Source organism: Rana temporaria, chromosome 2, assembly GCF_905171775.1.
Source record: "Rana temporaria chromosome 2, aRanTem1.1, whole genome shotgun sequence".
NCBI classification, from domain to species: Eukaryota; Metazoa; Chordata; class Amphibia; order Anura; family Ranidae; genus Rana; species Rana temporaria.
The window spans coordinates 458,606,554-458,625,741 of record NC_053490.1 but is presented as its reverse complement, the minus strand read 5'-3'; the positions used below and the strand labels follow the sequence as shown (position 1 = coordinate 458,625,741).

Genomic DNA, 19,188 nt, shown 5'->3' with positions numbered 1-19,188 from the left:
GTAAAGTATGCATGTGAAATAGCGCATGTTTCCCGTACTCAGAACTGTCTCTGCACAAAGTGTAATTTCTGAAAGAAAAAAAGTCATTTAAAACTGACTCGCGGCTATAATGAATTGTCGGCTCCCGGCAATTCAGAGAGAATTCATTCATATAAAAAAAAAGCGTGGGGTCCCCCCAAATTCAATCACCAGGCCCTTCAGGTCTGGTATGGATATTAAGGGGAACCCCGCCCTCAATTAAAAAAAAAAAATTTGGGGGTCCCCCCCCCCCCAAATATCCATTCCAGACCCTTCAGGTCTGGTGTGGATTTTAAGGGGAACTCCACCCCAATTTAAAAAAAAAAAAAAAGGGCGTGGAGTTTCCCTAAAATCCACACCAGACCACTTATCCGAGCACGCAACCTGGCCGGCTGCAGAAAAGAGGGGGGGACGAGAGAGCACCCCCCCTCCTGAACCGTACCAGGCCACATGTCCTCAACATGGGGAGGTGGCCCCGCCTCATCTATATAAGAAATGTCACTAGCTCCAGCAGTGTCATTCGCCGGGCTGTCTCTGGTGGAGACAGGCGGCCGGCGATTCTGCGCTCTGGATCCCGGACGATCTTCTCATCGCTGTATCGGAGAGGAGAACACCCGTCGCTGGATACCGACAACGTTGGAGCGGGGAGTCGGGACCGAGAGTGGATTACCACCGCTGGATTTTTTTTTTTCTAAATAAAATAACTTTTTTCCACGGTGTGTGTGTGTGTGTTTTTACAACTATTTACACTTCCTTTGTGAAATGGTAGGGGTACAATGTACCCCATTACCAATTCACATTGGGGGGGCCAGGATCTGGGGGTCCCCTTTGTTAAAGGGGTCTTCAAGATTCTGATAAGCGCCCCGCCCGCAGACCCCCACAACCACCAGGCAAGGGTTGTGGGGATGAGGCCCTTGTCCCCATCAACATGGGGATATCCTCCCCATGTTGAGGGCATGTGGCCTGGTACGGTTCAGGAGGGGGGGGGTCGTTCTCTCGTCCCCCCCTCTTTTCTGCGGCCGGCCAGGTTGCGTGCTTGGATAAGGGGTCTGGTGTGGATTTTTGGGGGAACTCCACGCCATTTTTTTTTTTTACTTTGGGGTGGAGTTCCCCTTAAAATCTACACCAGACCTGAAGGGTCTGGAATGGATATTTGGGGGGAACCCCACATCATTTTTTTTTTAAATTGACGGCGGGGTTCCCCTTAATATCCATACTAGACCTGAAGGGCCTGGTGATTGAATTTGGGGGGACCCCTCGCTTTTTTTTTTATGAAGGAATTCTCTCTGAATTGCCGGGAGCCGACAATTCATTATAGCCGCGAGTCAGTTTTAAATAACTTATTTTCTTTCAGAAATTACACTTTGTGCAGAGACCGTTCTAAGTACGGGAAACACGCGCTATTTCACATGCATACTTTACACCCCCCCTAGGTACGAAATTTAAAGGAATTTCACTTTTATTGTTTCACTTTAAGCATTATTATATTCACTGCTCCCGAAACATGTCCCCTGGGGCAGGACCCAGGTCCCCAAACACTTTTTAGGACAATAACTTGCATATTAGCCTTTAAAATTAGCACTTTAGATTTCAAACGTTTAAGTCCCATAGACTTTAACAGGGTTCTAAAGTTCACACGAACGTTTGGTGTGTTCGCAGGTTCTGGTGCGAACGGAACAGGGGGGTGTTCGGCTCATCCCTAGCCAGCAGTAGAGGAAGCAGGCAGCCATGGAGGGAGCTGCATAAGCTGATGCTTCCTCTGTAGCACTGGCTCCTGTCCCAGGCGGAGTGACGTCAAGTGCACTTCACCTGTGACCCTTCTAGCAGCCTGGAGAGCGATGTCAGCAGAAGCTGGAAGAGGAAAAGGTCAGTTTATGAAACATCATATACACGGCACTTTTGTAATGGGCAGATTAGCACATATAAAAGAGGGGTAAATTAGGCTGCTTTTACACTGATCCGCAGGTGCAGCGCAGTGAACCTGCGGCTTTCCTGCAGGTTAGCTGCACTGAACCATAGACTTCTATTATAGCCTGCAAGTTTTGGTGTGCCTTCAGAAAGTGCACCACACACGCAAGATGTAATAGAAGTCTATGGGGTTGCTTTACTAAAGGTAAATGGACCGTGTACTTTGCAAAATGCAGTTACACTCTGCAAAAGCAGGTGCTCTAGTGCTTAGTAAATAAGCAGAATTTTTTTTCCCCCCATGTATAATGTGATTGGGTATTCTTTTGTAAAAATAAGCTTTATCCCATTAACAAAGCTCTGTAGCAACTTCACATGCAGAGTAGGACTGCACTTTGCAAAGTTCACAGTCTATTTGCCTTTAGTAAATAAACCCCTATGGCTCAGTGCAGTTAGGTAGCAGGAGCACTGTGCTGCACCCACAGTGTGGTAAACTGCAGCGCATCAATGTGAAAGCAGCCTTATAGGGGCTCAGTATAGAAAGGGCTTGTTTACTTTTGCGGTTAGGGAGGTGGTAAAACCCCATAGTTCATTGTGGCCCGCGACTGGTTACCAAATCACTTAAAGGGGTTGTAAAGGTACAATTTTTTTTCCCTAAATAGCTTCCTTTACCTTAGTGCAGTCCTCCTTCACTTACCTCATCCTTCCATTTTGCTTTTAAATGTCCTAATTTCTTCTGAGAAATCCTCACTTCCTGTTCTTCTGTCTGTAACTTCACACAGTAATGCAAGGCTTTCTCCCTGGTGTGGAGTGTCGTGCTCGCCCCCTCCCTTGGACTAGAGGAGAGTCAGGACGCTCTCTACGTTGCAGATAGAGAAAGTAGCTGTGTGTTAGTGGGCGTCCTGACTCTCCTGTAGTCCAAGGCAGGGGGTGAGCATGACACTCCACACCAGGGAGAAAGCCTTACATTACTGTGTGGAGTTACAGACAGAATAACAGGAAGTAAGGATTTCTCAGAAAAAATAAGGACATTTAAAGCCAAATGGAAGGATGAGGTAGGTGAAGGAGGACTGCACTAAGGTAAAGGAAGCTATTTAGGGAAAAAAAAAAATTGTACCTTTACAACCCCTTTAAAGCTGAGTTCCACCCAGGAAAACAACATTTGGCCAAAAGTCCTAAAAAAATAAAATAAAAAAAAAAAAGTGAAAAAAATTTTTTTATACTCACCCGAAATACCTGTTGCTATGCGGAAGTCCGTAATCTGCCTCTTCGGCACCGCGGTGTGTTTTCTTCTTCTCCTTCTCCTAGTGAATGGGGCGCGCTGCTTTCTGGGAACTGTGTGTGTTCTCAGAGAGCAGCCGCCCATTCACAAGCCGGCACGAGACTCACACAGGCGTAGTAGGAAATGGGCAGTGAAGCCGTAAGGCTTCACTGCCTGTTTCCCCTAGTGTGAATGGCGGCGCGGGACCTGCATCGGGGGGCCATCAGCGCGGGCAAGTAGGACAAGGTAAGTGTCCTTATTAAAAGTCAGCAGCTACACTGTTAGTAGCTGCTGACTTTAAAAAAAAAAAATTGCGGGTGGAATCCCGCTTTAAGTGGCCCTCACTTTTCAAAAGGTTGAGCACCTCTGTGCTAAAGTGTACCTACACAGAGATCATAACACAGGAGCCAAGCTCAGTATTTCAACATGTGCATTCTACTAGTGAGGTGCAGAGTGGCTAAGCATGCAATATCTAGGCATGCATGCTGTCAAAAGGGGCATCTTTAGCCCTGCGCAAATACTGGCTTTCAGAAACGGAACGACGCAGAGGCGAATAATTCTGCAAGTCCAAAGAGAATTTAATTACATCATAATGTTAGTCCAGACACGGACTTAGCAAAACACTGACTTTTTAGTGCTCTGTTGTATCAAGTGTATTTTTTAGGTGACAGGTTCTCTTTAACAGAGCACAGGGCATGAATGTTTATGTGAATAAAGCAGCAAACAGAAAGTCAAGAACACTCTTAATAAATAAGGATGAATGTGACCACTTACCCTATGACTGAAGCAGTGATATTGTAAGTCCCAGCAGCTAGCAATCTCTGAAAGTCGCCTAGTTTCCCAGTTGTGATGTTATGGGCAATCCCCGACACAGAAATTGTGGCGTTCTCAATCCCTTTCAGAGTAACAACATCTTTCACATATCCTTGTGCTCCAATGTGGACCTACATCAAAAGAAATGTAAAGTCTTATACACAGTATGGCTGAACAATTACAGCGGTTACAAGACCATCAAGACTTGGAAAGCAGAGCATGTTATTTACAACTGTCAGTGGGATCCCTACTACTATCAGAATGTATTTCAATAAAAAAAATGAATTAAAAAAAAAAAAGAAGAGGATACTGTACTTTTATAAAACACAGCAGCGGCACTTTCTGAATGAAAGAGTAGGGGGGTTACCGCGTTTCCCCGAAAATAAGAGCGGGTCTTATATTAATTCTGGCTACAAAAAACACACTAGGGCTTATTTTCAGGGGATGTCTTATTTATTTATGGTATGTACAAAAAAGTTTCTCCCCCTGTCAGCTCTGGAGTCAGCATTGTGAAATTCTGTAATCCCAAAAATAAACCTTTGTTTAAAGACCTTATAAAATGATGTAATCTGTTCTGTAAAAAGATAATATCATGTGCAGTGTGTCTCCTTGTGTGGAAAATACCTTACTTACAGTGCAGCTCACGTGAGCCGCTGGAGCTCTTCTTCCCTACTCCAAATACTGCAGAGGGAGGGGCCAAGATCCCCAATGACGTTAGCCCCACTCTGAGTACTGCAGTGGGAGGGGCTTGATAAAGTTTTATTGAGAAAAAAAACAGCTGACATCAGCCGGGAGGAGAGGAGAAGAGCTCCGGCGGGTCACGTGAGCGCCCAGCAGTGCTGTAAATAAGGTATTTTTCACAATAAAGTTACAAAAGGGAGACACACTGCACATTATATAATCTTTTTACAGAACGGATTACATGTTTTTACAAGGACTTTAACTAGGGCTTATTTTTGGGGTAGGGCTTATATTGCAGCCATCCCAGAAACTCACGCTAGGTCTTATTTTCGGGGTAGGGCTTATTTTGGGAGAAACAGGGTAGAGACGGGAGAAGAGCCAGATCACATGACCTGTCAAAGTTGTGGGACAGACAACCTGCAATTATGGAGTTCTGTCTACTCCATTTAAGTTGAACTAAAGGCAAAACTTTTTTTTACTTTTGAATAGAGAAAGCCTGGCCATACATTATACAATTTTCTGTAAAATTCTCTTTCGATTTACCTTTAACTATTAGGCCTGCCTAATTGGATTTAATTGAAAGTTGTTTCGTTTTGACCTCATATTATATGTTATGTGGTAAATCTAAAGGAAATTTGTACATGTATGGCCAGCCTTAGTAAGAGGGTTGTAACCCCCGTCCATTTTTTGTGACCCATTATGGAGATTTCCCTTCACTCCTGTCCCATAGCCAAAAAAAGGAAGTGAGAAAAAAAAATCCCTCCAAAAAGAAAAAGGTAATCACTGGTTGTCACCAGGACCACAAAAACTAGTATCCCCATTGGAAGGCTTTCCCTCTTTTCCTTTTCTGGGGACAACCCAGAATTTGTGATTCTGCACAGACAGCAATAAAACCTTGTCAGTGTTCTAATGCCACTCCACTCTAGCCCAAAAAAAGCCTTTAGGGTATACTTTAAAGTAGCTATAAAACGAAGGAGGGGGGGAAAAAAAACCTGCAAGACAAGAAGGCAAAATGTGCTAGTATGCATTGCATACTAGCACATTACAAAATACTCACCTTAGAACAAAGCCCTCTCAGCGGCACCCGGTCACCGCTGAGAGGGCTAACATTTTCTTCCATCCTTTCTTCCAGGATCACTCTGAGTGGCCAGAGCCGTGATGACGTCACTCCAGTGCATGCGTGTGGGAGCAATTAGTTCCAGCAAAGTAGTTCTGAAGTTTTGGCACAGTAAGCTAGACTTTCAGAGCGCATGTGCCGCTGATGTCAGCGGCTGCATGGAGGGTGAATATCTCCTAAACCGTATAGGTTTAGGAGATACTTATTTTACCTAAAGGTAAGGGAGGGGGGAGGAGAGAGAGAGAGAGAGAGAGAGAGAGAGAGAGAGAGAGAGAGAGAGAGAGAGAGAGAGAGAGAGAACGGGGACCCAAAATAATAATAGTCTTACTGTTTAGTGTTAGCAAAAGTGTGCCCTTTCCAAAACAGGCAAGGTTGGAAATCATGGAGGGGATCAATGTTGGCATCTTTGGTGGTGACAGTGGGATGGCATGCAGGTGTAGTGTCGAGGGTAGTGTTGCTGCCTAAGAAGAGGGCAAGGTAGACCCAGCCATAGAGTGGCAAGAGCGAAGGGGAGGGGGGTGCAGAGTGATAAAAGTGGGGGAGAGTTGTGTTGATGAGTGAGTGAGAAACTTATATACACATGCGAGCTAAATCGCCTCTGGGTGCTGTATCCTGTATGATCGAGTGGGGTTGGGATTTTTAGCCCACGTTTACATCAGGGCGATTTGGCATGCGATTTGCCTAATGTCATGTCAAATCGCATGCCAAATCAGCGGCTATTGCCGGCAATAGCACCCTCCTAAATCGGTGCGATGACGATACAGTGGCTGAACCAGTTTTCATTTTTCAAACATGAACATTTTCAGCAAGTACAGAAAATACAAGATGATCTTGTCAGAAATGCTTATATCTGTGGTAGAGGTCGACCGATATGGGTTTTTCTCTGGCCGATATTTAGAAATCGGGGCGGCCGAAGGCCGATATATGATGCCGATTTTTGCGGACGATTTATTTTTATTTTTTGGCAGGTGGCACTGACAGGTGCCAATGGCTGCCACTGACAGGTGCCACTGGTTGGTACTGGCTTGTGGCACTTACAGGTGACACTGACAAGTGGCACTGATTGGCAGGTGGCACCAATTGGCACTGGCCGGTGGCACTGGATGGAACTAATTGGCACTGGAAGATGGCACTAGCAGATGTCACTGATTGGCAAGTGGCACTGACAGGCACTAACATGTGGCACTGGCAAGTGGTACTGGTTGGCACTGATTGGCAGGTAGCACTTATTAGCACTGGATGGCACTAGTTAGCATTGGCAAGTGGCACCAATTGGCACTGGAAGGTGGCACTGGATGGCAATAGTTAGCACTGGCAAATGGCACTGGTTGGCATTGGCAGGTGGCACTGGTAGGCAGGTGGCACTGGATGGCAATAGTTAGCATTGGCAGATGGCACTGGTTGGCATTTTCAGCACAAAAGTGCTGAAAAACTCGTCTTATACTCAAGTATATACAGTATAATACCAGTTACACTTACGGTAGCTGTTTTTCTGTAAGTCTTACAGGACGGCACCTTGAGAGTAGACTGGCTCCACCTGACAGGAAACACAATCAGAAAGAGGTTTAAAAGCCCCGCCCCTCCCCGTGCACCTCAGTTAGTGATAAAGTAACCACCATAAGAGCACGGGAACCAGTATATAAAAATACAAACCATATAAATTCCTCAGGGTGGGAAATAGGCCTGCCGTCCTGTAAGACTTACAGAAAAACAGCTACCGTAAGTGTAACTGGTATTTTCTCAAGTCGTCTTCCAGGACGGCACCTTGAGAGATAAGCAAGTAACCCTCAGGCCTACCTTAGGGCGGGACAACTGCCTGCAGGATTCTTCTGCCAAACGTCAAGTCTTGGGGTGACAGAAGTTCCACTCGGTAGTGTTTGAGAAAGGTGTTCTGGCTTGACCACGTTGCTGATCTACAGATTTGTTCCACTGAAACTCCTGCTCTCTCTGCCCAGGAGGTTGCTATAGATCTCGTGGAATGTGCCTTGACTTTAGGTACTGTTTTGCCAGCCTTAATGTATGCTAATGAAATTGCCTGTCTTATCCACCTAGATATAGAGGCTCTAGATGCTTGGCAACCCTTTTTCTGTCCTGAAAAATTAATTAGCAAGTGAGATGAGCGTCTGAACTCGCTCACCCTTTCCAAATAACTTAACAAACAGCGTCTTACATCCAAACAGTGGAAGGTCTCTTCCCTTTCGTTCTGTGGATTTGCGCAAAATGAAGGAAGAATAATTTCTTGTGACCTATGAAATTTCGTTGCCACCTTAGGTAGGTACAGGGGATCCTGACTTAGGACTACCCTGTCTTCAAAAAGACGAAAATAAGGCTCTTTGATTGAGAGCGCCTGCATGTCTCCTATTCTTTTGGCCGTAGTAATAGCCAGAAGAAAGGAGAATTTAAATGTCAACAGCCTAACCGGAATGCTGTCTATCGGTTCAAACGGAGGTTTGGATAGATGGTCTAGAACCAAGGTGAGGTCCCAGGGGGGAACCCTGGAGATTTGAATAGGGGATAACCTATCCCTAGCCGACAGGAACCTCTTGATCAGCGGATCCAGGGCCAGCCTCTTGTCTAAAAAGTAGGACAAGGCAGCTACCTGTACTCTTAAGGTTCTTGTGGCTAGTCCTAGATCAACTCCTTCCTGGAGAAATTCCAGGATGACAGATATTTCAGGTAGTGGGGCTTGCCTGGCTGCACACCAGCGTGAAAAAAACCCCCAGGTCTTAGCATAGATTTTCCTAGTGACCTCCTTATGACTAGCCAAAAGGGTATTTATTACCTTCTCCGAACAACCTCTCCGCTGCAGGTTCCACCTCTCAAGTACCAGGCCGTCAGACTGAAAAAGTCGGGCTCTGGGTGAAAGATCGGTCCCTGCCGCAGAAGGTCCACTCGGACCGGGAGAGGAAGGGGGGGGGAAGAACTGACCAACGTTCTAACATTGGGAACCAAGCTCTTTTGGGCCACTGGGGAGCGATCAGGATCAGCTTCCCTCGTGAGCGACTCAGTTTCTGTAGGACCCTTGGGATCAGACTCAGGGGAGGGAAAGCATAGGCCAGCTGAAATGTCCAGGCCTGGGCCAACGCATCCACACCCTCCGATCCCTGATCCCGGGAGAGGGAGAAGAACCTTTCTACCTTCCTGTTCTTCCTGTTCGCGAAGAGGTCTATCTCTGGGTTGCCGAAACGATGTCGAACCCAGTCGAAGACTTCTTGATTTAATTCCCACTCCCCCTGGAGGATGGGTTGGCGGCTTAGAAAGTCCGCTTCTAAGTTTAGGACTCCCCTGATGTGGATTGCTGAAAGGGAGAGGACTCTCTGTTCTGCCCAACTCAGAATTTCTAAGGACAGCCTTAGGAGGGAACGGGACCTGGTGCCTCCCTGGTGATTTATGAACGCCACCGTGGTTGCGTTGTCGGAGAGAATCTGTATTTCTTGGTTTATGACTCTCTCCTCGAACGCCTTCAAGGCCTTCCCGACCGCTAATAATTCGCGGAAGTTGGAAGAGGACCTGCTCTGTTGTCGATCCCAGCACCCCTGGGCCTGGAGACCCGACATGTGGGCTCCCCACCCCCAGGAGCTGGCATCCGTGGTTATCCTGAGAGGATTTGTCTGGTTCCATGGGAGGCCTTCCTCCAAATTCTGAGGAATGAGCCACCACCCCAGTGTGCATTTTACTGACTCCGGGATGCTGACCCTGGAGTCTAGGGATGAGTCCTTTCCGTCCCAGGAGGAGAGCAGGAAGGCCTGCAGGGATCTGTAATGAAGCTGGGCCCATGGGACCGCTGGGATACATGAGGTCATCAGTCCCAGTAACCTCATGATCTGTCTGAGGGAAATTTCTATTGACCCCATGACGGACCTGACCACTGACCCGAGTCTCTGGATCTTGTCCTCTGGAAGAACCAGCTTTTTCTCTATGGAATCTATCAGGAATCCCAGATACATTTTTCTCTGTTCTGGGAGGAGAGAAGATTTTTCTCTGTTTACAATCCATCCCAAAGATTCCAGAGTAGTCAGGACGGTGGCCAGATCCGAGAGAAGGAGTTCTCGGCTGGGGTTGAAAAGCAGTAGGTCGTCCAGGTAGGGGACAAGGGAGATCCCTTTCAGATGTAGAAAGGCGACCACCTCTGCCAGGACCTTCGTGAAAACCCTTGGGCTGGAGGCCAGACCAAAGGGGAGTGCGGTGAACTGCCAGTGCTGAATCCCCTGAGGGGAGGCAATGGCAAATCGGAGGAACCTTTGATGGTCCCTGAAGACTGGGACATGGAGGTAGGCGTCCCTCAAGTCTATGGTTACCATAAAGACTCCTTCTAACAACAGTCCCTTGAGACTGTAAATGTTTTCCATGCGGAATTTCTTGTAGAGGAGAAAGGTATTTAAAGGTTTTAAATTTATGATCAATCGGAATTTCCCCGAAGGTTTGGGCACCATAAAAATATGTGAGTACACCCCCTGACCCTGTTGTCCTGGCGGAACTGGGATTATGACTGCCTGCTGAGCTAGATCTGTGACACTTCCCAGAAGGGCAGCTGCCTTGAGGGGATCTTGGGGTAGATGAGTGAGGAGAAATATTGGGGGGGGAAGTTGGCGGAATTCCAATCTGTAACCCTCCCTCACTATTTGCAGAATGTGAGGACTCCGTGTTATACTCTCCCAGGCTGGAAAAAATTGGGAGAGTCTTCCCCCGACTCTTAAGTCACTTGGAGTCCTTACCTGCGGGTTTGGGATCGGGGAAAAGGATACCCCCTTTTGGCTTATCCTTTCCCGCGATCCAACGCTTATTAAAGGCCGATCTTCGGTCAGAAGGTCGGTTTTTATTCTGGGGGCCTCGAAAAAATCTTCTCCTGTTGGGTCGAGGTTTTGGGGGGAACCGTTTCCCCTTTTCTGAGGCCCTAGTCAGAGCTTGATCAAGTCCTGCCCCAAAGAGAAGAGTACCTTCAAAGGGCAGGGCACATAGACGGGTCTTGGAGGCAAGATCACCTTCCCACGTCTTGAGCCATACCGCCCTTCTGGCGGCGTTGACGAGAGCACCCGTCTTAGCAGAGGATCGGACTGTTTCAATCGATGCGTCTGCAAGATAGGCAACCGCACTGCCTATGACTGTAAGAGAATCTCTAATTTCTTTAAACTTGGAGGTCTGAGGTACATGCTCCAGAAGTCTGGTTAACCAGGTATCTGCATTCCTAGCGATGCAGGAAGAGGCTAAAGCGGGTCCAAGGGCAGCCGTATTAGCCTCCCAGGCCCTGCGAAGGGAGGTGTCTGCCCGCCTGTCTAAGGAATCCTTTAAGTTCCCTGTATCTTCAAACGAGAGGTCAGACTGCCTGGAGAGTTGGGCTAGAGATGCATCTAGTTTAGGAGTTTTAAACAAAGTATTTTCTAACTCCTCCTTAAAGGGACAGCGCCTCTTCCAGGTCTTGTACCTTAGTAGTTTCTTTTCAGGCTCAGCCCATTCCCTCAGAACTATATCTTTAAGTGACTGATGGACTGGGATAACCTTTGGCTGGGGTTTAGCTAAACCCTGGTACATTCTGTCCTGAGGTGACACTAGCTCTGCTGGCTGCTGGATCCCCTCAGAGGCATAGACAGCAGACAGCAGACCCCCCATGTCATCTGTAGAAAAAATATATTTGCCTGACCTGGCATCCTCATCCTCATCCTCCGAATGACTATCAATTACCCCATCTTCTGGAGCCTCTGAATCTTCGGTGTCAGATAGGAGAGACTCCCTAGCCCTGGAAACTCGTGGCACTGGGGTGGATGAGCTCTCTTGAGAAGAGGGGCCGGCTGCTATGGGCTCAGGATCCCTATTTTTTAAGGTGTCCTTAAATTCCTTTAATGTGGAGAGCATTTGGGATTGGACAGCTAGGAATTCTTTCATAATCAGGGAAGTTTCCTTTGCTGTCAATTTTTGTATGCATTTGGCACAAAGAAGTTTGGAGTAATCTGCAGCCAGCTTAATGCTACAGTTACCACACCTCTTGGTTTTGGAAGTGTGTTTTAGGGAGAGAATAGCAGCTTCCCCCTGGGCAGAAACCTCCTCCCCTGTAAGGGGAGAGAAAAAATATATCACAGTTCAAACATCAAGTGGGAGAGGAGAGGAGAGGAGAAAGGGGGGGGGGGGGGAGGGAGAGGACCCAGTCCAATATGCCCCCCTGACATTCTGAGGCAGACTCACCCTTGGTGGTGTCCTCGGCAGCGGCTGCTAGCGAACGATCCTCGCGCTCCATAGCGAAGTCGTGTAGGCGCCACTCTCCTCCTTGCTGCAGTGAGAACAGCGAGGAGCCGACGCCGCTGGCGGCCGCCATTTTGGTGAAGACCGGAAGCGGAACTTCGTCATCACCGCGCGCCGCCTGTGACGCGGCGTCGACTGCTGGCTCCATTCGAAAATGTCCCCGGGAGGACAGTACACCGGAGCCACGCTGAGGAAGCCCTCACACCCGCCCAGCAGGTAAGGGGTCCTGGAGGAGAGGGAACATGGCCACATAGGAGTACTGGAATAGCCACTATCCCAGGGATTCCTTCAGAAAGGAAAGAAGGGGGGTATTGTTTGCAATCTTCCTCCCCCCCCCCTATCACACGGGGAAAACCCCCCGGGACAGGCATTACACCTTTAGCTGAGGCAGGGACGGCCCCCAGGACCCACTGCTCAGTACCCGGAGGGGGACCACCAGCCCCAGGCCTTAGGTCTGATAAAAAATAACAAACTGTTTCGCTGGTGGGAAACACAATCAATAACTGAGGTGCACGGGGAGGGGCGGGGCTTTTAAACCTCTTTCTGATTGTGTTTCCTGTCAGGTGGAGCCAGTCTACTCTCAAGGTGCCGTCCTGGAAGACGACTTGAGAAAGTATATTATATTATTCACAAGAATGCCAGGTAAAAAATAAAATAAAAAAAAGCATCAAAAAGAAAACGAATGCAGCCACCTCATCTAAAAGGGGTGGTAGGCTACACCATTCTACATTTGTGTTTTTAGGTTTAGATGTACCCAATTTAAGATACTCTACTGAATCCCTGAAAAATCTTTACGCACCCAGGGATGATATCACAGCTTTAGTGGTCAAAGGGAATTTGAGAAGATTTAGGTCATGCTTAGAGAACAACTTTAAATACTTGTGTAAAGCTTAATTCAACAAAATACGTGATACATATTAAGTCTCATACACACGATCGGACTTCCATCGGACAAATCCGTGGATTTTTGTCTGAAGGGCGATGGCCATGAACTTGTTCTGCATGCAGACGGAAAAACTTTTTCTGCCAACATTAACGAAACTATGTGGTTTTTCTTCTCTTTAGCGCCAGTCTTTGGGCAACTTCTGCCAATGTTGCCTTATGGTTAGCATTGGTTCGGAGCATGCGCGTTTGTACTTTGGATTTTAGGCCGACGGATTTGTGTACACACGATCGGATAATCTGACAGAACACATTTGTTGTCGGACAATTCGAGAGCATGATCATCCAACATTTGTTATCGGAAATTCTGACAATAATTGTCTGACGGAGCGTACAGACGGTGGGATTATCCGACAAAACACGTCCATCACACAACTGTTGTCGGAATATCCGATCGGGTGTACGGGCTTTTAGCGAGTCCTCCTCCTACAGACTGTCAAATGCCTTTCCTCCGATTGTTCTTGGGGAGACATCCACCCGTCTATGGCTAGGCTGTTTGTTTTCACAAAATCAAATCACAATGAAAAATCACATTTAAATAATTCTGTCTATGCATTTGTGACCACAGTGCGCAATTAACGAAATATCACATTACCATTTCCATAAATGCTAGCAGAGACTCTCTGTTATTATTCCACTCCTGTGCAAGTTCAGATGCAGGAGGGTACTTGCAGCACGACAGTTCAAACGTCACTTCCAAGCAGTTTCCATAGATATAATTGTAGTCTTGCATTCCACCTACAGAACAAAAATCACAGTCCATAAAGAAAATACAAATGATTACGTGCGATATGTAAGGCAGTCTATCCCTTTACTGCTGCAAAGTAAAGGCATTGACACCGCAGGTTAGGGCCATACACTGGCAAGAATGAGCGCATTTGTGCAAAGGGTAGCACAGGTGGATGTGTTTAAATGTGGCCAATAGGCCTATAGAAATCATTGGCCGGCTGAATCGTGGTCACAGCAGTTTTCATTTAGGGCCAGTTCACACCACATGCAGTCCTGTGAATTTTTTTCCTGCATCAAAAACGCATGGAAAGTACCGTATTTATGGGCGTATAACGCACACTTTTTTCCCCTTAAAATCAGGGGAAAATCGTAAGTGTGCGTTATACGCCGATCCGCGCTGTCTGAGCGCCGCTGTCGACCTATACCGAGCGCAGTACACTTGGGTACACTCGGCTCCGCTCGCGGTCACGCCCTGTCCCGCCTCGTAGCCTTTATGCGAGAGGAGCCGAGCCTAGCCAAGTGTACTGCGCTCGGTATATGTCGGCGGCGGCGCTCAGAGACAGCGCGGGAGAAGCGTGGAGGACACCACCAAGGCCGCAGACGGACGCCGGACCGGACAAGGCCGCCGATGGACGCTGGGCAAGACACCGACGAGGGGCATTCAAACTGTAAGCATTTATTTTTTTTCCTTAAAATTCCCTTCTAGGTTTAGGGTGCGCGCTATACGCCGGTGCGTGCTTTACCCCGATAAATATGGTAGGTTATATGGTTTTCAATGGCATAGTTCACACCAGTGCTTGCAGTTCCAGCTCCATAAAAATAAAAAAAGTAGCACATACTGCATTTTTCCTGGACTGCTGTAAAATGCATCTTGAACGCACCTAAATACACCAAAAATGCACTGGAACACACATGTCCTTATTTAAAGCGGTGGTTCACCCTCAGTGACACGATTTTACCATCGAGACAGGCATTGTAGCGCGACCTACAGTATGCCTGTCCCGATTTTTTTACCCCCGTACTCACTGTGTACTCGTACATTATAGATTTCGGCTCCCGCGGGGAATGGGCGTGCCTATGGAGAAGGAGGATGATTGACGGCCGGCCCTGGCACGTCACTCTCCCCGAAGACAGCCGGAGTAGGTCTCGGCTCTTCACGGCGCCTGCGCACAGGCTATGCGCAGGCGCCGTGAAGAGCCAAGCCTATTTCGGCTATTTCCGGAGAAGCGTGACGCGCCAGAGCCGGCCGTCAATCATCCTCCGTCTTCATAGGCACGCCCATTCCCCGAGAGGAGTCGGTATCATCGATGTACGAGTACACGGTGAGTACGGGGATAAAAAAATCGGGACAGGCATACTGTAGCTCGCGCTACAATGCCTGATTTTATGGTAGAAGAAAAAAAAAATTTTGGGGTTTATAGGGTGAACCCCTGCTTTAAGGTTGATGTAGTCCAGTGCATTCCCCCCCCCCCTCTTTTTATCTTAACCTTAAATAAGGACATGTGTTTTCCAGTGCATTTTTGATGCATTCCTGTGCATTTTACAGCATTCCAGTACAATCCAGCGCAGAAAAAATGCAACATGTTCTACATTTTTTACTGGACCTGCAAGCACTGGTGTAAACCATGCCATTTGATGCAGAAAAAAATGCACCGGACTGTATATGGTGTGAACTGGCCCTAAGGGAAAAAAAAAAAGGAGGGAAAAAAATGCACTGGACTGCATCACACATGCACCAAAACGCATAAAAAATGCACATGCAGAAAAGCATCTAAAAACGTCCAGACTGTTTATATGGTGTGAACCGGCCCTGAAATTTTTTTTTTTTTTTTTTATAAAACAGCATCTGGATTGCATCCAGAAACGCATCAAAAACACACCGGAACACGCATGCAGGGCCATTCAGCTGTTCCTTAACACATGTAACGGCACTATGTGAAATTACACGCACAGAATGTCATGGATTTGTACACTGTGATTGGATCCGCCACACTGACACATACTCATTCTTAGTGGTGTATGGCCTTATACTTTGACATACCAGCATATTGGCTACAGAGCAAAGAATTACAATACAAAAAAAAGGAGAAGATTCTAGTTCCAGTGACTTGCAAAAGACATTTTTTCTAAATAGTAAGCCAGCTTATTCAAGCTTGTATAAAAAGAACAAATCCACCCACACACGCATGGGATAGAGACTTCTATCATGCTGTGTAAGCAAATAAAACCTTTTAGATGGCAACATTACCGTCCCATTATATCAATTACCTACTAACCACATACAACTAATTGCTGGTACGGTCACTTACAGTGAACAAAAACACCAGGAATGTCCTCAAAACCTAGAGCTTAATTGAAAAAGATTTGTGATAAAAAAAAATAAAAAAATAAAAAAAAATGGATTTTTTTTCCCAGTCTGGATTCAATAGCCGTATTTATTTTAGGATGTAAGCAACAACTTAAAAAGAAATTCCAGGGAGAAATCGTAATCTCAGCGTTGTGGGGATTGAAACAATCATGTTCCATTAGTGTGCAGACATCTTCCATATGCACAGTCCAAATTACCCCCAACTTAGAAAATAAATTACATTTAACCATCTGATTGGTGAACCGAGTAAAATGGCAGCTGAACTTCTGTTCTTAGTCACCTATTCTCACCTAGCTGACTTACTGGGCAAAAAAAAGGTGTCAAAAGCACAGGTCATTGTGTACCAGTACCAGGACAAGCCTATCCAGGACCCACTAGGATCTCCCCCAGGACTTCCAGAATCCCTGCATGTACTTCCAATGCTTTTCATATGTAACCCTGCCATTACTCCCAGCATCTCCACCAATCCTTCTTATGGCATTCACAGAATCCATTCTAGCAGAATCCATGAAAGGGCTTCCAATGGCACAATAGAATTTCAGCCAGTACCTTCAATGGTGCCCACAGAACCCTTGTCAGAGGTTCCAGTGTGCTCCCTGAAAGGCCACTGGGCTTGTCCACTAATCCATTGGCGTATTTAAGTATCAGTTCTTACCTAGGTGTGATGCTGCATCTGTCCCCCACCTCTTCTTCACTGAGAACCAAGACACCGAACACCGCCTATGGCTTGGTTCTCTCACCTCCCCAAGCGGAGAGCTGCTGACTATCAGTCAGCAGCGCTCCTGCTCTGCTCCTCCACACTCATTAGAGCGCTGAGCTGTGTAGGAGCAGGGAGGGGCAGGAAGACTGCCATCACAGTCAAGGCACCTGGCAGATTCAGACTTTGGCGTCAGGGTGATGCGCTGCCTGGACCGATTTTTTTTATTTTTTTGCAATTCCTTTATTTTCATAGAATGTGTGTTCAACACAGATACATAATAAAAATCAGACAGAAAGCTCAAACGTGGTCATGAGATGAGGGAAACATATCAGATACTCCGGCTTTGCACAGTAAGTAAAGCACACAAAATAAAACCCGGCATAGAGATAATATTGGTGTACGAAGCCGGGAAGGCATCCTAACAAATACTTGCGCGACCTAGAACTGATAATAACGTATGCAAAGCTATACAATACAATACAATACAATACATTTTGGTTTACATTGTTTGGGGGGCAAGACAACCCAACGGCCAGGTTGGCCCAAACATGGGACACGTGTAATAAGTAATGCATCACGATATTCACAGTATCTGATCAAAACTGCCCATGATTTGGTACCGAATGGGGATGGGGTGTGTACCGAAGGGGGGTAAAAGGGAGGGGTAGAGGGTCAGACAACCCTAAGAACCTGAACTGATCTTGGTGACGTCAGCAGAGAGCGGACTTCAGACCACTCTCTGCTGAAAACAGGTCACAGGAGTGCCAAACGAGTGAAACAGAGGAGAAGACCAGCCAAATGAGCCCAAGCTGGACTTCTCCTTTAATGTAGAGATGCATTAAGGTAACAAAAAGCCTTCTGCCCTTAGAACCGCTTTCAGATATTTCCGCTTTAGTATAGTTGCAGTGCTTCCTCCACCGATTAGAAGGTCATACTACCTGCAAAAGTTGGTCATTGGTAGGTTACAAAAAATATAATACTTTGCTAGGGTGAAGCCCTTAAGGATTGGTTCATACTGCTGCGACGTAATTTTGATGTGATTTTCAGTGCGATTATGTAGTGTGACTTTGAATATTCTATGGAGCCAAATAGTGGTGCAACGGATCACTTGATCCGTGATCCGAACGGGTCACCCCCTTCGGATCGGCATGCTATGCGATCCGCGGATTTCCGTCGCGGCCAGAGTGTTGGAAAAGGCCGCAGCTTCGGCCTAGTTCCGGAGCCGCGGCCATCCTCTCTGCTTACACCCACAGAGGAGGAGGAGCCCGCGCTCGAGGGACACACACGCTGCTGTCTGAGGGCTAGAAGTGCAGTGTAAGTAATTTTAGTACAGGACTGCTATGTTGTCATCTGTAAAATAACGTGACTAAAGAACAGCTAAAATGCTTGCTTTTGGTGGCGTTGTTCCCGGCTCCTTGGCAGTGCTGTCGTCTGCCAAAGACCCTGGGCATTTGGTCAAGTGAACATATTGATGATGAGGGGTCTGCACTGAGGGGTTACTCTGCCTGCCTGTACTACTGGGGGTTACACTGCCTGCCTGTACTACTGGGGGGGGGGGTGTCTGCACTGAGGGGGTTTGCTGTCTTTACTACTGTGAGAAGTGTCTGCACTGAGGGGGGGGGGGGGGGTGTCTGTACCGAGGCGGGGACTATAGTTGGTGGGGGGGGTGACACCATTTTTTTTTTTTTTGCACTGGGTGACACCAACCCTAGTGACGCCACTTCAGTGGGGGAGATGTGGATATTACAGTGGGGGGGGGGATCAGTTTTTTTGCTGATCCGAAAAATGATCCAATCCGTGACTCTGATCCGAGGAACGATTCAAACCGTGAGTTTTTTGATCCGTTGCACCCCTAGAGCCAAATCACACCAAAGTAGCACAGGAACCTTATCCAAAGCAGAGTTGCATTAATGCCAATGGCCATCATTAAATGTAAATGTGTAAATGTTTTCCTTTATAATGTGACTCAAGTCGCCTCAGAAGTCGTATTAGGGTGAACCAGCACTAACTGAGCTCATAAGGCCCCTTAGTGATTCATGTACCGGATCTGTGGACTGGCCTTGGAGAATTAGTAAAGAAGCGTCTCGTTAAAAAAATTCAAACTAATTCATTGCGATTTCTACAACAAAATAATAGAATCTCCAACAATGATGCCTAAGATCTTTGTTTCATACCACATACCAAAGCAATAGTAAAATAAAAGTTGATTGGTTACAAACAGCTAACAATCAGGCGCCGTGTTACATTCTTTTTAGACATTCACCAAGAAAAAGACAAAATGTCAGATCTGGTTGGTCAAGAAAAAAAACGTTAGTGCTTTCTTCCAGTATTATACAGCAGGCAAATTGTGATTTATACAGATGTTCAGCACATAGTACTGCATTGTATACACTGATAAAGAACAATTGTTGACAGGGATT

The 19,188-nt window shown here is 46.8% G+C and overlaps 1 protein-coding gene across 1 annotated transcript in view; it reads right to left on the bottom strand.

Annotated features, from left to right (window-relative positions):
• The window catches only part of CPD (carboxypeptidase D), a 131,746-nt gene that overhangs the window by 62,739 nt on the left and 49,819 nt on the right, over window positions 1–19,188 (bottom strand). The window contains exons 3-4 of the mRNA XM_040338577.1: window positions 13,567–13,709; window positions 3,959–4,128 (exon numbers count right to left, since the gene is read on the bottom strand). Coding sequence (XP_040194511.1) covers window positions 3,959–4,128; window positions 13,567–13,709 — 313 coding nt within the window. The remainder of the gene's footprint in view (window positions 1–3,958; window positions 4,129–13,566; window positions 13,710–19,188) is intronic.